Below are 23,866 nucleotides of genomic sequence, written 5' to 3' on the forward strand. Positions count from 1 at the left end.
CACACAGAAAATGGATTTTTAAAAGCTGTTGATGGGTTGCAAAACATTTGTAAACAGTGAGGTCTCATCAAGGGCAAGTATTCTGAAGGCCATACCGAGGTGAGTTCTTGGCCTTTGCATTTTTATTAATGTTCTGGAAGAAATGAGAGAATCCGTACTGATCAAAGTGTGCATGTGACTCATGAAGACAGTACACTGAAACAAATGAGTTGATAAGCTGCTGCAAGAAAATGACATGTCCATCAACACAGATAATTGTAATTCAACAATATCAGGAATCACACACATAATGAGACACTGTTGGGAGCAGGAACTGAAATGATTGGGGCATTGTGACAGTCAAATGGAGATTAGCTCCTTGTGCAGTATGAAAAGGGTATAACAGCAAAACAAAATGCCAATCACATGATAAATTAGTAGAATAATACAAAAACTGTTAGAAAGGTCATACAACCAGGGACTAGCAAGTCTCCTTCTTAGGTGCCATTCAGTCCCAGCACCCACAGCTGAAAAAGGAATAAATTGGGTCTCTCTGGTAGAGAGGTGAATGCAGGAAAAAGATTAAAGGATTGGGAAAACTGCCCTGGTGGAAAACTGCCCTGGTGGAAAACTGAAGTTCAGACTGTTTATCTTAACAAAAAGGCTAAAGGTGTCTTGGGGTGTCTTAATCACAGCTTCTAATTCTAGAAAGTAGAAATTCAATAATTGAGGGCTATTTAGTCTCAAAAGAACAAATATAACAAGATTAAGTACCTGGAAGTTGAAAATAGAGACATTCTGAAATAGAAATTACATGTATTAGTACCATCAAAATTAATCACTTCAATAATTTAACAAAATAATCATAGCTTGTTCATACTACAAATATTTAAATTGAGATTTTCTAACTTTTAAAAAGAGATGCTGTAGTTAAACCAAATCTAATTCAAGGAAGAATTGGCCTGTGCTACACTGGAGGTCAGAGTAAGCTACTGTCTCTGAATTTAGGATCTAGACACTATTGCTTCATTTCATTGCTGAGTGGGGCATCCATGTCTTATTTACAGTGCATTATTCAAAGCCTCATATGGTTACAAATTATTCTTTTTTCATGGAATTTATTTTTCTATATTGTTAGGGTGTGGCACTAGCATTAATCTGTACAGCAGGCCAGTTCAAGATAGAGAAACAGAATCGTGGGTATTTTGGGGGAAAGAACACTAATATGAGATTAAATTTGAAAACACCTGCTAATTGTGGATGCACAGTCTGAAAGGTTTGTACCTGATCTTTCAAAATAGCTTGCACTTCTTAGCACTTCACATGTTTAAAGCACAGCTTCTACATGCATCAGTCATGGCTCTGAAATATCAGTACTCCCACAAATCAAACCCTAGCAATTCACATGGAAACACAGTTAATGACCACTTCTGGATGACAACTTACTACTATTCCTGCAGTAGAGAATTGCAGGAACTCTGTGTCCAAAGCCAGTTTGAGGCAACATTCAAAGATTAAATTCAGAGATCAGTCTTTCCTATTCTGCAATCCCTTTTTATGATCCGTACAGACCATTCTGCTCCTGTAGTGCCCTTCACTACACAATCCTAGTTAATCCTTAGAATATACCCTGTCACCACAGTCAGTCTCATAAAGGTCCTATGAGAAAATGATGCATAAAGAGGAAATGAAAGTACAGTATAATGCATATTTACCCATGACACTGTAGAAACTTTTTTTAAATTTTGGTATTTTTTAGCTCTCAAGAGGCTGAATTGGCAATCTCAGTTTTTTTTAATGTTTGTAACAGAAACTGTTTGTAACAGTTCAGTTTTAAAAGCACCAGTTCCTAGGTTCTCCTATTACCTTCTAAGCAGAAAATTTATCACTGTCATTTTACCAGCAGGTTCCTCAATAAAATTAAGATTTGCAGACCTAGCATGCAGAATTGTGCCATACAGGCTAGAGCTGCAATGAGCTCACACTGAGCAGCTGACATCCATTTCTATCCCTTCATGCTTTCTCACTGAATTTCCTCCACAAGTGCCAAAGCAGAGGAAGAGCACTCTGGTAGCATAGATCACTCCCTCATATAGCACAGCATGTGCATCCCTCACAACTTGTCGCTGGCCTAGACCTTCCCTGGTTTCACCCATGAYTTCCTATCCATCCCTGAGTGTCCACAAGGTAGGGGAGCTTTTGCAGGTGGAGAAAGCAAGGGGAGGATCTTCTCAGCATGTGTCTACATGCAAGAAAAGTAGGACACAAAGGGGAAGTCCAAAGAAAATGGAGCAAAATCTGGAGAAACAGCTTCTCTGGAATCTTACCTGCTGAAAAGGMAGGMTGGKAWCTGAAKCAGRGACCAGTTTTGTATAAAAACAATTCCTTCTGCTGCTAAGCATATTGGCATGCAGTGGATGCACAGAGCAGGCTGAAGGCCAGGCAGAGGCAGCAGAGGGCACCGGGTGACAGCCACCCCTGYGAGGCTGCTGCAAGCCAGGCTCTGTGTGGAGTCCTGGAGCCAAGCAGTGAATGCTTCTCKAAACAATCTAAGGCAGCAGCTGTACTGGTGTGCATGGGCAGCAGGGTTGGGAACACCAGACTGCCCTTCCATTGTGGCCTCACTCACCAGATACACATTCCTAATTTAACTACCTCACATGGTACATTATTCTTTTAATAGCATAGAGGTGCCTGGGAGAGATTTTCTCTAATACGCAGGGAGTATATTATGCCTAACTAATTTATGGGTACTTATTGACAAAAGACTTTATCTGTGTTTTCTATCCATTTAATTACAAATGTCTATGAGTTTTGACTCCTGGGGACCCATATAATAGTTTGATGAATGATCCTGTGTTTTATGATAAGGCAATGAAACTTTTTGGTAGGATGTAGTAAGTCATTTCTTCATCATTAATGGGTCACAGACAGCAYATTACAGAAATAATTTACTGTTGATCAAAAAATATGTAAAGGTGAGCCAAAGTCTACACAAACTGCCAGTTAGGAACTAGACAGTGCCTTTGTAGCAGTACAAAATCCAACACAGGATGTAAAATTAAATTATAAACTAATTTCCAATCTTCCAATCTAAGCAATCTTGGTCCTAGAYACTTACTGCCCATGGTAGCATCTGAGACACCCTTTCCTCCTTCAGTGCCTTGTGTTCACTGTGGTGCCGCACACTGTATGTAGCACCTGACCTCACAGACTGTGGGGCTGGAGCTGCTACAACTGCCTTGTCCTTCATCATCACCTTCCATGTTGGTGATTTCCAAGACCCTTCAAGGGTACAGTATTGACCAGAGAGTTGGAGGGATGGCTTTGGTCTGCGTTGTTTGCAACAGAGAGGCCATCTCTGTCATGAGGGCAGATGCTTCTCCCCAGAAATGTTCCCATGACATTTGCCATCTAATGAACATGCCATTTGGGTCATTACATGTTCAATATTTCGAGAAATTTGTATTTCAATCAACACTTAATGACAGTGTGAATATCAGTCATTATCAAAAGCTTTTTATTCTCTACACAGAAGCTCTCAAAAAGATAATGTTTCTTCATCTTATTTGTGGAAAGGTCAAAATTGTATCGCAGAGGATCCTGCTTGTATTCTGTTTATATTTAACATCTCTTTGGAGAAGCCAAAAGTACAGACCATGGCTGCAAGCTAGATAGGATAACAGATGTTGATACCTATAAATAAAAAAAGTCCTCCATTATTATGTCTTAAAGTATTCAATTGTGCAAATCTATTTTAAAATACTAATTTTGCCTGGTTTCCACCCAGTAGCCTAAGGTAGTGCTTCTACAGTTTATTAAAAAAAAAAAAAAAAAAAAAAAAAAAAAAAAAAAAAAAGCAATTTAGAAGCTTTTAGTTTCTTGCTGCTGGAATATTTCCACAGTCTCCTTATAATCAGAATAATTATTTGAAATTTGTGCATAACTTTCATCAGCAATAACTTTGACTAGTCATATATTAACAGATGCTTTCCACTGCATGTGGCCCCTGTGCCCTGGGTCAGCTCCTACTTGTATTCTGAATATAATGAAAGGTGTTGTGTTTAACCTTGAAACAAGACAAGAMCTTCCAAAGCTTGGCAGTACTCAAAGGAGATAAGCTCACATGCTTGATGTGCAGGACAAGCTGTAAACTCTGCATTGTTGAAGTAGACAGAGATAAATTCCATTTACCTGCGATGACACACACTGGGTGAATGCCTCTCTGTCTCCTTGCAGATGTGTTGGCAGGTGCAGATTCCACAGCTGCTGAAGCCACCTGCCTCTGCTACAGCAACAAAGAAGGTGGCACATGGCCATTTTATGCTGGAAGGTTAATGAGTTTTGTCACCTTGGATGATATGGCTACAGACACTCTGGTGTGAAGAACAGTCAGTCCCACACATGGCCTCAAAGCCAAATTAAGTGCTGCTGTCCATTGCCTGTCACAGGGTATGTCATGACATGGTGTCAGCAGAGAGGGGATTTGAGTGCGTGCTCTGCAGCACTTCTAGGGTATCCTTACAAAAACCATACATGTGTCATGAGATATTGTATTTGAAATTAAAATCTTTATAGAGTTCTCCAAGAAAATATATTACTGAATACAGGTAAAATCAGTCTATTACTCATGATGGAAATGTTGAAAAGGAATTTTTTATTGGCTGTGTGCATTTCTATGAAGAACTATTATCTCATAATTAGAAGTTGCTCTAAACTTCATTGGAAAGTAAGGGAACGTTCAGTCCCAGCAATGAGTGAAGGACACTGTCAGCTGACCCCATACTGTCATGCCCCTGTCAGCTTCAAGCAACTGCTATTCTGTTGTAGCAAAGCCTAACACTGTCGATTGCTCTCATACAGGTCATGATGCCCTAGAATTCAGAACAGATATGCTGTTACGGGGATCAAGACAGTGACTAGGAGATGAGTTTTCCCCTCTTCTTTTATCGAAAAATGTTTTAATACAGAGAAAAAACAGATGTTAAACAAGTTAGAATAAATTCCTGGTCATACTCATCATGATATGTTAAGAGATCCAGAGCTAAYACAGCCTCTTTCCATCTGTTTTCATCTTGGCTGCCTAGTTTGTAAATTTGCAATACAATTTTCTTGGGTTTTGACAATCTAACTTCTTATGACAACCACAGAACAGCTCTATTATCAAATTTGCAACTATACCATTCTCAGAAGTTCCAAGTACTGCCAAACCAGGAAGCATTGGAAAATTCCCCAAATGTATCAGACTCATCTGAGTCTCCCTCAACAGCAGTGCTGATCCTGTGTCTCCTCTCTGGACCATTTCCCTGCTGAGGCCCCAGACTAGAGACCCTGACATCATAAACCTGACAGGATTTATGATGACAGTAATCTAAYTCTCCTTAAATATTTGCTCAAGCCATCAGAGGTTATGGATATTCCCACCAAGAATGTCACAGTCCATGACCAAATAATCTTCCAGAAAATGGCAAATGTTCTTTATGCATTAGTGCAAGCACAGCCAATGTCAGCTATATGGACATGGCAATGCAGCCAAAATCAAACTTTGTAACCACTAYATATAAATATATATTTAAATGTGGGTATTTCAATATGCATCAGGTTCATTATGTCCACAGGAAGCATCCTTCTCTTACCAACATACTTGGACAGTGAGCTGTCTAAATGTCCATCCGAAAGCTTTTTAGAATAGAGCAAATATACACAGGTGGATTAAATATGCACCATCAGCAACACAAAGTATATCAAGTATATGCTAAAGTTTGCAACATTGACACATAAACTGTTTTCAGTGGATTAGAAATGAGTGCACAAACACTCAATCATCTTATTTCTGTTCAGGTGGGTGCCACATGCTGGCTGTGTAACTCATTGCCTGTAGAAAGTAAAATGGTGCAACTGGAATATCTGAGCTGTCTTCACCTGAGAATGGTATGATCAGAAACTGCCCTTCCTCAGGCACAATACTCTGGGTTGGATTTTACCTTCTTGTGACAGTAGGTGGTGGATTAGAATTTAACTCTGGAGCATATACATAGTATTCACAGAGGACCTAAACTGGGCTCCAGTTTTAGGAAAACTGAAATCATTCTTGTATGGACAATTGCAGTTTAACCCCTTTCAGAAGTCTGTAAAGTGCCCTCAATTAAGATGTAGCAAGAAGTTCTCAAAATGCTAGAAATGTGATAGCTGACTTCAATCAGATCTTCTTGTCAATGAAGTTTGAGTGACAAGTCTCACAGCAGCACCCACGAGACCATTGAGGAAAGAGATCCTGTTACCTCTGGCCAGTACAAAAGATGCATTGTTTAAAATCACTACCTTCATCATGGCCAAACAYCTCAACAGCTTCAGTGGGAGAATAGATTTGTCCTTTTGTTAGAGCATGCCCACCTGATGGACAGAGAAGACAGGCAGAACTCCCGTATGAAAAGAGAAACATTTTGTTCTGATTTAAATAGCTTCACTTAATCATAAGGGAACYGTGAGATTGAATAAATAGATGCCATTCAGAATATAAATGGCAGAGTCATTTTATTTGTTCCCTTGTGGCAGAGTACATCTGAAAGGATGATAAGCAAAGATAACATATCTTGAAATTCCATCCTAACAAGCAATAAATTACCCTGCTGAAGCAGGCTTTCAAAGTACACTTCACACCATTTCTCAGGCCAGCACAAAGTGATGCCTTGAAGACCACTTTAGAAGCAATAGTAGATGGCAGGCCACRTAAATGGCCAATAATGAGAGAATCACATGAATCTGTGAAAATATGAGCAAATTAAGTTCAGAACAGTAGAAGTTCTGAAGCTAAAAAAACATTTTTAATAGCCTTCCATTTACTATCAAACCAGCGACTCTAAAAGAATTTGCCATATAAATAAAACCATTCAGTGGGATGGAAGAGCTGAACAGGAAAAATCTGCTGCTCAAAAATAAAAAGGTGGCTTCTAAATATAAAGTCATACTACTTGCTACAACTTTAATGATTAGCTTCTTTCTTCAGTTCTTTCAGCTCATTTCCTACGGGGATATATTCAGAAAGCCTAGGGCTTCCACTATTTCCATGTCTAGTCAGAAAAAGAATACAAAAATTAGGAAGATAAAATGGACACAAATGATTTGATTTAGACAGCATACATAAGAAGGGCACAGCTGCGTYTCCTTAGGTAATTCTGGTATAAATATCTGAGAGAAATGCTCTCAATCGCAAAAAAGAGATGTGTTAGTGTTTCAAAAAAAATATCTTTCCTCTGTTGAAAGTAACTGCTTCTCAGCTAAGAAGCAGTAAGTAACTGTTTTCATGTGTCTTCTTAAGACTCAGACAGTGGGAAGTAAACTGGAATCTCTTAAACCACCATCAGGCTAACCACTAACACGAAATCCAGAGCTGTGACTGTACTCTTCTTGGTTGCGTTAGCCGAATTAGGGCATGGAGGAGTGAAGACACCATGCTTAAGGAAGAAAAGAAGCTTCTTTTGGTTTGTCTCAGAGCATTTCCTTCTGTTTTATCACTACAGATCAAAAAGGACAAACACAAAAAGACCCCAACACCATGATACCCTGCCTCTAAACCTTTGAGCCTGAACATTACTTGCCTCCCAGAAATATTTTGAAAGGATTTCAGTGTCAAGTGATTTCTAAATGGCACTGCAAACACGTTAATTAACACCACAGACTTTAAATGAGAAACTTAGATGACTCACACCACAGTGTGATATGATAATACAGTTTTACTTTAAAATGTAGCCAAAATTCCTGCTAGTATAAAACCCACTGCAGTGCTTCCTGAAAGGATAAATTATTTCCCTCTGAATCTTCTAGAAGACAGCCACATACAAGTATGTCTTTATGTTATTCAATAAGAACGGGGTGAGGAGATAACCCCATCTATCCACAATGCAATCATATATACCATGAAAACATTGAAGATATATGCCAAAGGCCAGTGTAACTGTTGGTTTTATAAATGTTTAACACATTTATCTGTCTTATATTTGTACATGAGATTGTAAAACACTGTGAAAATAATTGTTTTTCAAAGGGGGTATTTAGATTATTGAAATAGCAAATGAGCCATAAAGTTTTTATCTGGATAGGAGAATGTTAAAGAAGCAAGGGACTGACTTTACTGTCTTCCTTTATTATACTTAGAAAARATAGAAAAATACTGGAGATGTGATAGTTCAGGGAACAAGAGGGAGCATGGTGAAGAATAGTTTGGTATGGTTAGCTAGGCACAGCTTGCATCAAACCCATTTCAGTTTTTGAAAAGGTCAAACTCAGTCCCGACACAGATAATAAAAAATGCAGACATGAAACAGTCTAGGAAATAGCAGCTATGAGTCCTTTGTTTCTGTGTCTCAGGAGAAGACACAGCATTCTCAGAGGCTTTATGCTTTCACAGAATAGAATAGAATAGAATAGAATAGAATAGAATAGAATAGAATAGAATAGAATAGAATAGAATAGAATAGAATAGAATAGAATAGAATAGAATAGAATAGAATAGAATAGAATAGAATAGAATAGAATAGAATAGAATAGAATAGAATAGAATAGAATAGGTTAACTGTACAGTCTTCGGCCTGGAGACACTCTAAAAGTAACTCTTGAGAGGATTACTCTTTCTTATCTAAGTGTCTTCAAATAGCTATATCTTGAATGTGAGAGTGATGTAGAATTAAGTATGGCAGTAGGTTTTGTCATTAGGCTGAAAAATGACTTTATTCTCCTGCTCCTCCAGTGCATTAGTTTCTCTGAGGAGACTGTCTTCACTTAAACTATGAAGTTAGAAGGCCACAGGTGGACACCCTCTTATTGATCCATCTGTACCAAAAAATAAGAGTTCACTGTCCTTAATTTTTCACCACTATCAGAAGTTCCTCACCATCACTTCACTACCTCAAGCAATACCCAGTTGAAGTGACAGTTCAGCCACTGTAACAAGTTTCAGGTAAAAATGAAATTAACCTGAGCCTTGTTCTGCCTGAAGGATGATGTCAGCATGTACTTATACAAACCAGAGCCAGCAGACAGGAGCATTTCTATTCATCAAGCAGTAACACCAGAGACTGTTAGCTCTCTAGTCACAAGAAACTCATCCAGAGAACCTTTGCCAAAGGCTAGGCATGTGCACTCTCACRCTTCATATCTTTAATTGTCTGCTGCAGACTTCTCACTTTCATTCAGCCATGCATGGTGCAGCCTTAAGAGAAGATTGAGGATTTGGTAGACAACTCCTAACAGCAGCTGCCTACAACACTCTGCAGGTGGCAGACGAAAACCCTGCAAACTTCTTAATTAACCTGAACAGGACCAATRGAGCAGTAACTGAGGCTCAACAGACACTGAGATCTCTGCAGGGATTCTGGCAACAATTGCCTTCGTTCCATGTTCTGGTTAGATGTCTAACTGGTGCTTTCTTTCATTCCTAGTTCTGCTCTAAAACCTTGCTCAGGTCTGTCTGTGTCACATGTTGATCGACACAGCCTTTTCAAACTTCCCAGTGGCATCTGAGATTCTGACCAACAGTCAATGAGCAGAGACCAAGATAAGACAAGCAGTGTTGCAAGAATTTTGTTGACAGTAACAGAGACTAAAGAATTATGTATTGTAGGCAGATATGAGTAGYAAAAACAGGTATCAGGAAGTTCCGTTTTTATCATAATATGTACAGAAAAAGAATAATTTTCACAAGAAAAAACCTTACTTTCTCAGTTGTTTAATTACCTGAGGTACAGCGGAACAGATTTTGAATTTAGGCCTTCAGCTGCACTTAGAGYCTTAATTTTGAAACTCCAGGTTAATTTTTGTTTGTTGTAATGAATTCTTGAACAGAATAAATATTTGCTGAAGGTAATTGACACTTCTGTGCTCTCTTTTTTATATTTTTCCTGTCTCTAAGCAGTTATTGAGTCTGATGACACATCTTTCCCGTGTCTCCTAATTTATGGTGTCTTGTACTGTAAAGAACTTATAAAGCTTAATTTTTTACTGCTCAAAATCCTTATTATTAAATATTTTCCTTTTTGTTAAAACTTTTTGTCTTGATTGAGTAACTTGCATTCAAAGAAAACTTAAACTATTTTTTATCAAATAGAATCCCTAATACTCCAAGAAGCTCAGTTTTGTACATGTTACAAGGAGTCAGTTGGAGTCCCATGAGACAAGATAATTCGCCAGAAGATTAGAGACAGCAAGCTATCTCAGAGCTAAGAATCTAAGCCTCCTGATTCAGCAGATCTGGGTTCAGGTTTTTTTCCAAGCCTCATTAGCTGCAGCTGATGGACTTTTCGCCCTCTTCTATGCTGTAGAACATGTCTGCTTCTTAATGCCATCTAGAGATATAATGATATTGTTTGACAGACGTCCAAGATATCACTGATGCTTTTGATTTCTCCTCCCTTCTTTGGCGTAACACTTGGCTTTTGGTCTTCTACAACATATCAGGAGTTTGTTATAGAGTGCTAAGGAGTACTCTATAGTACTTTGTAGGCCCCTGCAGACATAGTGCATGAAATTCATGCATTTCCTAAATTTGGTATCTGTCACACTGTTTWACGTGATTTCAGGGAACACCAAGGTTAAGGTGTTCTTCCAGTTTAATTTTGCTGTAAGTTTTTCTGTCATAATCCCTAGACAAAGATCCTACTCCAAGATCTTAATTCATGTAGACATTCTGTTAAGTACAGCCCCTCACACATACACCCCTGTTTAGTGCATCCTTAACATTATAGTSTTAATTCCCTCTACTTTCTATGTGAGTTGAGTTTGCATTACATAACCATTTATTTAAAAGTCTCCTGAACTAGCTGGAAAATAATATAAAATTTTATAAGCTGAATATGCTTTTTTACTCTATGTATAGCTTTCTTCATGCTGTTTTGCGCATGAAATGAGGCAACACAACATGTAAAATGTGCAATAAGTTAATAAGGGTAGGAAATGTAAGATTAATGTGCTATGCTCAGAAGGTATATTCTCTTCCCTCTCACACATTTTACTTCTGGATTTGGAATTATTTCCAAAATGATCAAGCACTGCCATCTACTACTGTTGTTCTGACTTTGATTGATATTGCCTGTTTACCTCACTTTGGTTGGTATACCTTTCTTCTCATCTATAAATAAGATTACAGTGTCATCAGTAGTGAAAGATCTGCTGAGCAATAATCACTTCCATTCCAAATCATATTCACTTTCTCATTTTTTATTGAAATGCACACAGTCAAATGCAGACTTTTAAGACACTATTTTTGAATTGGTCTATAATTCAAACTCCTCTCAGATTAATCCTTCTTGACCTTTTCAAGTCTCTTCTGTCATTTTTATAACAAATAAGCTGCCCCTCTKTGGGAAGAAGAGAGAACTTTCTAATCATCATACAAAGCAGTGAAGCTTTGCAACAGGAYACCTGTGCTCCCAAATGTTTTAACATTTTACATTCTTCTTTGCCTTTTGTAACTAATTACTACTATCTTACTTCCCACTGGTTCTATGTTTATCATACTTTCATTATCATGTTCTATTTTGAAGTATTTGTGCAAAGGTTTTCCTTAAACTTTAGCAACTCAGCACACAGATGCAACTACTGGTATAGTCTAGAAAACAGGCTGCAGTTAAAACTGGTAATAGTTTATTTTAATATTGACCATTGCAGAGATGTCAYTGGTCTTCCTGAAATTTGTGACTGCACTGCTTCACTGCACTAAGCTAGAAAGGCAAGAGGGAACCTTCATCTTCATGTTGAAAGCATTTATGAGATGGACTTCTTTCAAAAAATTATAAATCACTATAACCAAAGCAAAGTGGCCATGATGCCTAACAGGAACAAGTGTATTGACTTGCAATTTTGCAACTGATTACCAGTACTATTGACAAGTTATTTGTATTATATGTAGGATTTTAATTGGTGGGTTTCAATATATAAAAGGAGCTTGAAGGCCCCTTACCACCCCAACCATTCTGTGATTCTGTGACTGCTGCCACTGTGGGTCATCAGGCTAGACTCATAGTTCAGGAAGTGTATAAGGAATAACAAGCTTTACCCATTATATAAAATACCCATGACCCGCCAGTACATCTATCCATTTACAACCTGGTTACAACGCTGTGCCGTCAGGGCTTGGGGGGCGGCGGGCAAGGGCAGCGCATGGCAGCGGCGGCTCGGAGCCTCCTCAGCAGCGGCCGCAGCCCAGGCCGGCGGGCGGAGTCTGCTGCACCCGCCGCCTCCCGGCGCCCCCCGCCGGGCCTTCCGCCCGCGCCGGGCGGGATGCGGGGCGCTCGCCGGCGGCTCTGCTCCGCCCTGATCCTCGCCTACTGCCTCTTCTCCCTCTACGCGGCCTACACCGTGTTCCTGCGGCCGCGCCGCCCGTCCGGCCCTCGCCCGCACCGGGACCGCCACGGCCCGCGAGGTGAGCGCGGCGGCGGGGCCGCTCCGAGCCGCCGGCCCGGCCCTGCTCGGCCCTGCTCGGCTCACTGGCGGCGGCACAGCGGCGGCGGGTTTGGTGCGGGGTTGGCCCGGGGTTGGCGTGGCGGGCGGGGCCTGTCCGCGGGGCCCGAGGGAGTGCGCGGCCCGGGCCCCACAGCTCCCCGGCGGCCTGCGCTGGCCGCGGCTGTTTGCACACTGCCTGCGGCGGCACCGCGCGGCCCGGCGGGGCAGAACGGGGCGGGGCGGCGGTGGCTGTCAGGTGCTGCTTGAAATTAGGAGTTTCAGAAAATTCTTCCGTTTACCTAACCTTGTGAATCTGATTTTTTTTCAATGTAAATTATGCTTTTAGGTTTCACAGATCATGTTGCCTTGGGAAATGAAGAGTGGAATCCATGGGATGCAGATGAGAAAAACGAGCTGGCTGCTTTTCAGCAGAGATATGAGGCTAATCTTAAAATGATAAAATATGCGAGATCTCACCTGGAACAGACCAGTCTTAGAGTACAGATTTGGGGCAAAGCAGCAATTGGTAAGCAGATGCAGTCAATATCTATTGGTCATTTAACTGTCCTGGTGTAGCACTTTGCTTTGTGATGACTAAAATTTGTCATTTATGATTCAATAGTATGCACATCTGTTTATGAAGAGTGTTTCGGAAATGGTAGCTGTTGCTCAAATTTATAGCAATACAAGAGTAGTTGAACTCCAGTTTCTTTGTATCAGTTCCTTTCGAGGCTGTTTTTCTGTTAAAGAAAGTATCTCAAATGGCAGAGAAACACATGTACTTTTTTAGTCCATTCTAATTTACAGTACAACTCAAGGAGAGGCCTCTTGCTTGCCTAAACAGATTATTTTTATCACATTTACACTTCATGAAATAAAGCATCACGCAGTAAAAAATAAAGCATTTTCTGTACTGCAGTGTAGTGCAGTACTGCTGCTACTGATGAACATGGACATTCTGTTGTGGAAGACGCTGTTTCCTCTCTACAGAAACTGGGAGCCAAAGACTTCTCAAGCTCTTTAATTACTGTGACGACATATCACTGTTTCTTAGTTTAGCTTTTTTGTAAATGCCAGGTTTACAGTCAAACTTTCCTATAGCACTATAGAACACATAGGTATATTACTTGGTATATTATCATCACAAAATATCAGTACATTTCACAAAAGCTTAAGAAGTATGCAGTAGTGTGGTTTATCTTCATCTGCTGATATTTTGTCAGCCAAATAATCTTTATAAACACCAGTGTGGGAAAAATTCATCTTAATTAATTCTAAGTCATATTATGCAAGAATCTCTGATATTTCTTTCCCAGATTCTTATGTTGTGATGCTTTTTCATTTTCCAGAAATAATTTTTACTGCTTAGGAATGTAGAATAGGCAAAATCTCTACATTCAAATTCTTCATCGTGTCTTCATTTATGTAGGTCTTTACCTTTGGCAACATATTTTTGGAGGGCACCTTGAGCCAGCTGATGTGACTGCACAGTGGAGAGAAGGAAGCCAAAAAGCAGGAAAAACACACTTCAGGTGTTGTTCATGATGTTGATTTCGATTGTGTAAATTTTAACAAATAATGCATTAGAAAGCTAAACTATATGATTTTGCCTGTCTCAAAGTCATGGTTATTTTAATGCAGTTGCAAATGCTTTAATTTTGTCATGAGTTGATAACTATGGAATATGTACACAGCTTCTCATTCAAAATTATCACTTATTCATGGGAGCACATATTTGATAAAACTAACCAGTTCTAGTCTAAACGTATCACTGTTAAAAAATAGAAAACTAGGGAGCAATTTCATCTATTTTATGATGGTTTGCATTATTTAAAAAAAAAAAAAACCATGGCAATACTTAGCAATACTGAGAGAAAGGGCAGCCAAGAGATCTCCGTGTCAGGGTCAGGATACAACCCCRAGAAAAGTCTTAAGAGCTGGGGCTTGTGGGATTCATAGCTGACGAAATCAAGCACGGATTTGTGAGGCAAGAAGATGTCTCCTGCTGTTTGGTTTCTGCTGTATTCAGGGAAAACTGACTTGGCTCAATAGTTCCTAGATAGGGATGTGTCAAAACCAAACTATTTATAACAAAAGCAATCTGTGAGACCTAGCTTCTGGTCAGCTACCTGATTTGCAAACCTAAATTTTATATGGAAAGGAAGATTACAYTTGAAGCACTGTCACAGTGGTGCTTGGTCTGTGATCATGCATGTTTTAAGATTGTTACGAATGATGTAGACCTTTCCTCTGAGTTCCTATTTAATATCATTTTAAGGCTTCTGTGAAGATACAGTGAAAGCTGAAGGACTTTTTGTCTTATTTGGCCAGTTAGCCAATCTGCAGAAGTAGGTCTCCTGCAACATGTAGTCACTTGCACCAGGACCTGACTGTTAAAAAAGTTTTCTTTTAATACAAAAATTACACACTTAAGTGAGTTTAACATCTGAAAAATGTGTTGCTTCAGAAGGGTGTTTTTYCCTTGCACAATAAGATGTGGGGTTCAAGTTGAAATTTGATCATAGTGTTTGAAGTAAACATGATTGTGAACGGAAAGGTTTTAAGTGATCACAAAACTTTYTAAAATCATTTATTAAAGTTTCTAACTTTGAACATGGTACAGGCCATAGAACCTTTCCAGAAGAAATAGATGAATTTATGTATTCTTTAACAAAAAATGCTATAATCCTTGTCTGCAAATAAAAGATGATCCTACAAGTTTAGAGAATCAACTGAATGATGCTATTGCATCTTGGTAGTCTCCTTGATAGGGCAATAGGGCTTTCCATTCACAAATACAGAGAAAGGATACAATGCTTTGTTTGAATAGGGACCAGTGCCTGCAATGAGACCTGGTGGCAAATCTCAGCCATGTTACTCTCCCAGATAGGTTATCTTCTTGGTATTGACATGAGAATTGCTTTGAAGCTCTTGCTTTTCACATTTATAACATAAAAATAATCTGCTGTACTTAATGAGTCTGTCACTTGACTGGTTATGGTTATTTTGTTTTAATGTGTCTATTTCAGGTGCTTAATAACCTTACATGTTTTCTTAGAGTATACATCTCTCAAAGAAATACTTCTATACTTGCATTTAAGTATATTCTTGTTATGTCTAGATGAACCAGGATAATCAAGTCCTTATTTTAATTTCAACTTGGATGCTAGATCCTATAGAAACACAAAGCTTAAGTTTAGTACCAACATTAACTTTGCACAGGCTAGTAGAAACTTGTGTAAAGTATAAAAAATATTAATTATAAACATTATTTTAACAGCTAGGCTTTGGAAATGAAATAGCTGCTTACTAAATTTGGGAATATTAGTTTATGTTGTGAAGAAGAATCATGTAATTTTGGCTTCTCACTGGTTATAAGATTTTCTAGAATTGTTTACTGCCTGGCTGAGGTAAATTATCTCCATTTGATTACTAGATGAGGCTAGAGGGAACTAGCTGAGGTGRCATATTTGGAGAATTTGTGCTGCTCTGCAGTTTTCTGTGGTAAGTCTAATGATTATTAAAAAATAGAGCTCTGGTGAATGTTTTTAAAGAATACCAAATCTAAAGACAAAAAAATACAAAAATACYACTTGAACACAGTTGCATGAATAAGCCCATTTTGTATGTTTATGATGGAGAATAAACATATTTATTATAAATTTTGATGGCTTCATGTTTGCACCAAAGAAATTGCCTAAAAATTACAGAAAGTATCAGCTTTTCCATTAAATGCAGTGATGCTTGTTTAAAAACGGGARTGGAGAAGGAACTGCATAGCAGTGGATTGCAGTAACATCTTGGTACATTCATACAGAAAGCAGGAGAGTAGGATTTAACAAATTTCTTTGACCTTAAGCAAGTCACATCCTTCTCTTTGCCATCTAGGAAGATTTTGTAGAGCACAGAGTGCCAAACTTCGTATTAAGTAAGAGCTTTCCTAAATTTTTGTTCCATTGAGTCACACTCTCTCTATTGTATAAGCATTCAGTGCTGCCTTGCCTTAGTCAACCAGCAGGGGTTTCTGTCTATCCAAGGATTCCACCAGGGATGGCTTCTGGCAATTTAGTATTAATGAAATCCTTTATTGAAGCTTTTTGAAAATCCAAATACATTGTGTCTGCTGGATCCTCTTTATCTGTGTTCTTATTGACACACTCATAGATCTTCATAAGATTAGTTAAACAGGATAATTCATTTCCAGCAGTACTTATCCATATATGTGATCAGTGATCTTACCTACTGATAAGATTACTGTTTATTACAGAGTTCCAGAGAGGAAATTAATACTGACTGTTCTCCAGAATCCTCTCGAGTTGTTTTTATAGATGGGAGTGACACTGATGAACCATTTATCAAGCATAGTATCTCTTGATAATAACAGCGGCACACCTTTACCAACAGTTCTGCAATTCTGTGTTTGTGTTCCTTCAAAACTTGCAAGAGAATGCCATCCAGGTCCAAATCCTCCCTCTGATACTTGTGGTGTTTAACCTTTTATTTCTTGCTGAAGCAAACAAGTTAGRTGTKGGAGTCTCCCTTTTCTGTTAAATCATACAGGATTACGGGGGTTTGTGTTTACTGTGTGGATTGAAGCACACAGCGTGCCTAGACTTCCTTTATAGTGTTTTTGAAAAGTCTACAAATTCCTTAAAAGCTTCTTGTGATTTGGACTGCTCCTTTCCAAGTTCTTTTCCTGATTTTCTCATTTTTATGTATTTCTTTCATTGCATAGGGAGTATCTCTATGCTAGATGTATTTATTATGATCTCTTCTGCTGCAAGTGTTAAATATAATCATTGCTGTTACAGAATGACTAACACCTTCAGAATGGGGACTGCAAGACTCATTCTAAAATAGCAGCTTTTTGTATGATGATCTAGTAGGRGAAAATAAGGACTTAGTAGAAAACAAGTCATGTATTTAGTCAAAAAATGTATTCTCACATATTGTCTTTGATCTAGCCTTCATRTGAGTAGTTAGTACTGTTAGGACTCCTGTCCTAATTTTGTGTCTTCTGTAACCTCTATCCTGTTTCCCAATCCCAATTGCATTCTGATGGGGAGTTAATAGTACAATCCTAGCACAGCATTTTAATTGTTAAAGTATGGGATTTATGAGATATGCACAATGTTCCTTTTTTTCCCCCCCACTGTACTTTTATGCTGTTAAACTTCATATATTCCTACAGGCAGGTCATTGCTTTCTAATCTGTACATCTTGTTATTCCTGTAAAGTTGTTACACTCAGAGTTCTGTGTCATAGAAAAAAACCCTTTTCCCCAAGGTCTCTTTTTGCAAGGTGATCACTGGACAATGTACATATCTTGGTCACTGTTTTAGGCATTCTGAAGCGCAAGGTATTCTCTCTTAGGAATCCCAGCRATTCTGTTCTCATTGTCTGTTAACCTTTGGATTTAAGTCTTGATCTGCCTTACCATTTGATATATTAGAAGTCTTGATTCCAAGTCATGAGTCTTAAGAATATTGGCTCCAAAATACACCACTCCCAGCAAGCCAGCACATGTTGGCTTAACTCAGATTTAAAATACACTTGTCTAAGATCAGTCTTCTTCAGATAACCTCACCTGGAATAGTCTTTACAGCTTTTGTTGTGAGGGATTWTTTTCCTCTCTTAAGTATATTTGAACTGAAACTAACTGTCAGTCTCAGCACTTCATGAGTTAAAACTCATGCTCACTCTAAATTAAGTTTTGCTGCTAGCTGAAAAACTAGTAGTGCAGCAGACCTAGAATCTAGTASTTAATTGATTCTTAGAAAGGAAAATGTTGTCTCCCCTCCACTTTTTCCCAGGCTATATAACCACTATCTCTTTATGTTCAGTCAATGTGTTAACACACCAGTTAACTGAAGAGCAGGAGCTGGCAAGTACTGGTTTGTTTCAATTCAGTTCATAGTTTTTGTGAGATATCTGCAAATGATTAAAKATTTAATGATTTTCCTACATGACTGAAATTCTTCTGTTAAATACATTGTGCAAGATCTAGAAATGCCATTTTATAACTAAAATGTTTATGCTTACTAGCTTGTATCAGAACCTTAAGTTTCWCCTGGGTCATACAACCAGCCTGATTTTACATTTAGATAGATGCCACTTGTCTTATCRATTCTGGTCAGTAGAAATTTAACCAAAATTACTGAGAAAAGTAGTATGCCAGACTAGCTAACTGTCCTTCTTAATGATGCCTGGTTTAGTATAGTCTTCAGGTTTTTGGGAGTGGTCTTGTGTTCTAACACAGCATTCATTGGTTATTATTGGAATGAAGTAAACATTTAACTTTTAGTGAACATCAAAGTCCACCCCTTTTGTAAAGGTGATTGAGTTACACATGTTTTGAGGTTTGAGTATGGTACTAGTTCTGATTTGTCGACAAAATACCTTATTTAAGTCAATCTCCTTTTTCCTGAATAAAGATGAAGGCAGCTTTTCTCCTATGCTAAGCAGTAGATACTAACAACAGAAGTGTTTATAGTTGCACAGTAATTTTGCAGTATATWGTATTTACTTTATTGAAGAAAAAAATAATCTCTGGAGTACGTACTGCATAATCTGTTTTACAGGTGTTTAGTGTTATATTTTGGTTTTTTCAGCTTTCTCACTGGCCCGTCCCTAGTTCCCGGCTACTTCTCGGTGGAAGCAGAGCACGTGGTGCTGGTGCTGAACGGGAGGGAGCCGGCGAAGATCGCCTACGCCACGCAGTGGCTGCACTACGCACAAACACTGATCGAGACCCGCAAAATCCAGCACGTGGCTGTTGTGCTGCTCGGGAACGAGCAGTGCAACAACGCATGGATTCAGCCGTACCTGAAAAGAAACGGCGGATTTGTAGATCTGCTCTTCCTTACATATGACTATGCATTCGTAAATGAAGAAGATATTTTCCAGTGGCCTTTAGGAGTAGCTACGTAAGTGCCATAGGCAGAAGCTGCAATTGAAACTTAATGGTTATGCACGAGGAATGGAAAATATGACTGAGTGTTACTGCTGATGCCCAAAACAATTGTAATAAGTAAATTGCAGAACATGATGTTATCAATCATTTTCTAAATCAGGCATTGGAATCTTTGGAAGTTGCATATAGCAATAAAAGTTGTAACAGGAAAAGTATACTGATGTTCAGGAAGCTTTAAAAAAATCAATCGGTGTCTCATGGGGTGTTCGGTTTAGTTTTTCTTTGGTACATTTGCTCTTGAGATGTATCATAACTTCTGATGTAACGCGTACCAGTGCTGTAGGGATTTAAAAGATGTACATAACCAGGTTCATGTAGCTGAGTTGCAGGTATTGTTTGTTCAGCAAGGGAAAGAGTATATTTTTAACCCCCATTATGGCTCAAAAATCTTCCCATTTGGAGTTGCTACGCTCCACTGTCACAGTAGTGTAAAGTSGCTTAACTGCTTGCTTAGAAAAACATTTTGTTGAGTGCTTAAACTATTTATGTGGAGTAAATAATGGTTTGATTCAGCTACATGCATCTTTACTTCTTATTAACGGAGTTGATAGCGGTTTAGCTATTTGTTAGGGTAACAGACACTGAAGGGAATACAGCRTTATTTTCATACCTTGTGTTGAATTTGAATTCAATATCCTTAGTGGTCCAGTTTGCTCAACAAACTGGAAAGCTGTATAGAGTGTTTTTATATACAGCTTGAACTTGTTCACATTGTCTCTGAAATATGTTGGTTATTAGAAACTAAATGAATTAGAAACTAAATGAATTCATCATGCAGGAGAAGAATGAGAAAATGACTGCTCTGTCAAATCATGTACAACAAGCTCTTTAGTAGCCTAAAGATTAGATTATTGAAGTTCACTCAGATCAAAGCGAGATTTTGCTTTGAGAGGTTGCCAGTGGTAATTTCAGTTGAAAGGCATATCCAGAGATTAAGGTAGAAGAGACTTAAGTGCCGCAGTTACTATTAACCTCAAAACTTGTGGTTGCATCAAGAGCGGCTTCTTTGGAAAAGCATGTTAGTCAAGGACRTTTTGTAATATGCGCATATTATATTTCTGATGTTGACAAAAGATACAAGTACCCTGGAAACTTTCTGAAAGGAACTTTCTGAAGGGAGTGATGGGAGCAGAGGGAATAAAGACACACTTTTAGTACAGGACTTGAGTTGGTTTACTTGTGGATCTGTCTGTATTTATAGATATGGATTGAAAACAAATAGGTGGTTTTAGTCTTAAAATATGATGCAGCAAAGATGAAATGCTGGAAAATGCTTTACCTTTGATATGGTTGTCTAACTATGTGTTACCTTTACAGGTACAGAAGTTTTCCAGTTGTAGAACCCAGCTGGTCAATGCTGCGTGATCCAAGATCATATCTCTGTAATTTCTTAGGGACAGTTTATAAGAATTCTTCTAGAGAAACCCTAATGGAAATTCTGAAACAGGATGGACTTGACAAACTTTGCTGGATTGCAGCCAGAGAACAGTAAGACTTTAATTTCCTTTGTGAAAACATTCAGACTTTTTTTGCCAGATTCATTATTACCAATCTTTTCTTGAGTGTTAAAAAATAGTACAAATAAAGGTAATCAGTTATTAAGTCAGGGAACACTGCTGAGACTCTCTGTTCAGGTTATAATCATGACAACAGTCTTTCTGGTGTTATATTTTACATAAAGCATATTTTTAAATCTAATGTAGAAAAGTCTCCTGTGTTATCAAAGATCTGGTCATCCAACCATCTGGGTTTTTTCTTACAAATATTTGATTATTAAAAAAAAACCTTGTATTTTGTGAAGATTAATGTCTTTAGTAGAATAAAGAAGACAGCCATATTTTGTTGTGGATTTAATCTGTACAGCATGAGAGTGGATTAAATCTGTACAGCACAGTTTGACTTTTTGACTAACAAGAGTAGATTTCTGATTGTATTTCTAACTTYGAAAAGCAGCACCTATAAAATGTTTGATAGCAGACACAGTGGTGCTTAGGAAGACTTCAACTGCCCTGGTGAAGAGTCTCAGGAGATGGATCATATCTGTGACATAAACTCTTATCTCCCACATGTACTGAGGCCCTTCAGGTAGATGAATTCAGGTTAAATTAATTGCTTTATGTCCTGACTTTTGAAAAGCAAACCTCTACTGATTTAAAGTATTTGAGGCCAGACAGACATGAAAAAGTCCATAGAGTGTCTCCCATGTTSTCTGTTTCTAAAACATGCAGTGAAGTAAATTGACATATGCATCATCCAAGTCAGGTAGAAGATTTGAAGTGGCATTTCAGTTTGTTTCTTACACTTCTAAGTATTAATAATTTCTAAAAAGGACCACATCTTACAACTTATTTTTAACAGTGATATTTTCAGTAAATTTTTAGAAGACTCTTAAGAGAAGTTAAGACTTGAAGTCTACTGACCGTGCATATAATATAACATTTTTACAATAACAGCATTTTCAGTTTTATAAATAATTGAAATTAAAGCATATCTCTCTTTTTTCATTGCAGTGCCTGTGGGAAAAATATTAATTTTCACCCCTTTTGCTTTCATAGGTGGCAGCCTCAAGAAACAAATGAAAGTCTCAAAAACTATCAAGATGCCTTGCTTCAGAGTGATTTGACATTGTGCCCAGTGGGAATAAATACAGAATGTTACAGAATTTATGAAGCTTGTTCATATGGATCTGTGCCTGTTATAGAAGATGTAATGACACCRGGTGATTGCGGAAATTCATCAATGTACCACAGTGCTCCATTACAATTATTAAAAACCATGGGGGCTCCATTTATCTTTATTAAAAACTGGAAAGAGCTTCCTGCTATTCTAGAGAAAGAAAAAAAAATGAGCTTGCAAGAGAAGATTCAAAGGAGAAAAAAGCTTTTAGAATGGTATCGAAACTTCAAAGCATGGATGAGACAGAAATTTATTAATACTTTGGAAAATTCATTTTTACCCAGTGATAAAGGATAAATTGTCCCATTTGAAAATCTAGAATAGGTGACGGCTTAACTTCCATGAACCTTCTGAGGCAGCTTTTACTCAAAAGTAACCTCATAGGACAGATGCATTCCTTTTGAAGTCAATGGAATTGCTCTAGCTTGGCCAAGAGCTACCCTCCATCTGTAATGATTTTCAGAGAGGTTGTTGACATAATAGGCTGGTACACTGCAAGGATGACAACAATTTTGTTACTATTACCACAATTTCTACATTGCTGTGTGACCTGATAAAATTTTTTTAGGAGAATGTCTTCAAGCATGTGGATTTGGTAAAATCCAACATAAGAACATCAGTTGTGAGGAAAAGACAATGGAGCCTGTATGGTACAKGGTAATTTATTAGGTAGACTAAAGAAGAAAAGTATTATAACAGCATTGCCAGATTTAGCATATTCTGGTTAAGTGACTTGTTTTGCAAATGTGAACTGCTTACTTGGTTGACATTTCATTTCCAAGAAAGTCATCATAAAGCTAAAGACTGTGGAATAAAAATGTATATTTCGAAGTAAAAATAGAGAATGCTTTCTTGAAAATACTGGTGCAAATTTATTTCCCCTTTGACTTCAGATATCAAAATTGCTTTCTTTCATTTCATTTTAGTCTTGGGCCATACCTTTCTGCATTTCTGCTACGGGAGCATTCATTACACACATTCTGAACACTGGGCCTTAGATATGAATGACATGCTTGTAGCTTATCTGATTCCTCAAAATCTGCTGAAACTTGCCAATGCCAAAAGATGGCAGAAGTGCAATATTGCATGTTTATGGTACTGTGTGTACCACAAACAGTTTAAATATTTTTTTTGTTGAATGTAACCGAAGGGATCTGTTCCTATTGTTGAGTATGTGCAGTTCCCTCCACTGTGTTCTGCTGAGCAGTAGGACTGCACACACACCACTACCATACCAAAGGGGTGTAAAAGACACTTTGGTCTGACCACAGCGTGACTGTGAGAGTCATTCTCATGCAGGAATTAAAGGGCAGTGCCACTGTACAGCTACATAGTACTCATTTGTGTAATGATACTGTCTAGTTCGGGAGTATGTGTCAAACAAGAGCACTTCTGTGGGTAGTCTGAATTGTATGTCTGACATGAACTTCTGTGACTTATCATTCACCCATTTCATCTGAAGCATCCTGCAGTTGTAATGCAATGCAAACATGCTCAGTTCAGCTGAGACGGGAAGTTCATTTGTCACAGCTCAGCAGTGAGTTGGTGAGCACTGCTTCCAGGTGGACCTTGTTAGACCAAATTCACGATAAATTTCCACACCGAGGACCTGAAGTCCATCAGTAGTACACAGTATGAGAGGGTTAGAGGAAACTTGAGTATCTGCAATGATCGTAGAATCATGGAATGTTTTGGGTTGGAAGGGACCTTAAAGTTCACCAATTCCCCTGCCTTGGGTAGGGACACTCCCAGGTTGCTCAGAGTCCCATCCAGCTTGGCCTTGGAATAGTTCCAGGGATGAGG

General features: G+C 38.4%; 1 protein-coding gene across 1 annotated transcript; it reads left to right on the forward strand.

The window, feature by feature from the left end:
* Positions 1–12,209: 12,209 nt before the first annotated feature.
* Positions 12,210–22,925, forward strand: RXYLT1 (ribitol xylosyltransferase 1). The gene is made up of 6 exons (XM_057376977.1): positions 12,210–12,394; positions 12,761–12,940; positions 13,844–13,946; positions 19,026–19,340; positions 20,705–20,875; positions 21,943–22,925. The coding sequence occupies exons 1-6, from the start codon at positions 12,253–12,255 to the stop codon at positions 22,358–22,360; spliced, it is 1,329 nt and encodes a 442-aa protein (XP_057232960.1). The 5' UTR covers positions 12,210–12,252; the 3' UTR covers positions 22,361–22,925.
* The last annotated feature ends 941 nt before the right edge of the window (positions 22,926–23,866 follow it).

Source organism: Malurus melanocephalus, unplaced genomic scaffold (genome assembly GCF_030028575.1).
Source record: "Malurus melanocephalus ecotype Western Australia unplaced genomic scaffold, MMel_1.1 scaffold_10, whole genome shotgun sequence".
Lineage (NCBI taxonomy): Eukaryota > Metazoa > Chordata > Aves > Passeriformes > Maluridae > Malurus > Malurus melanocephalus.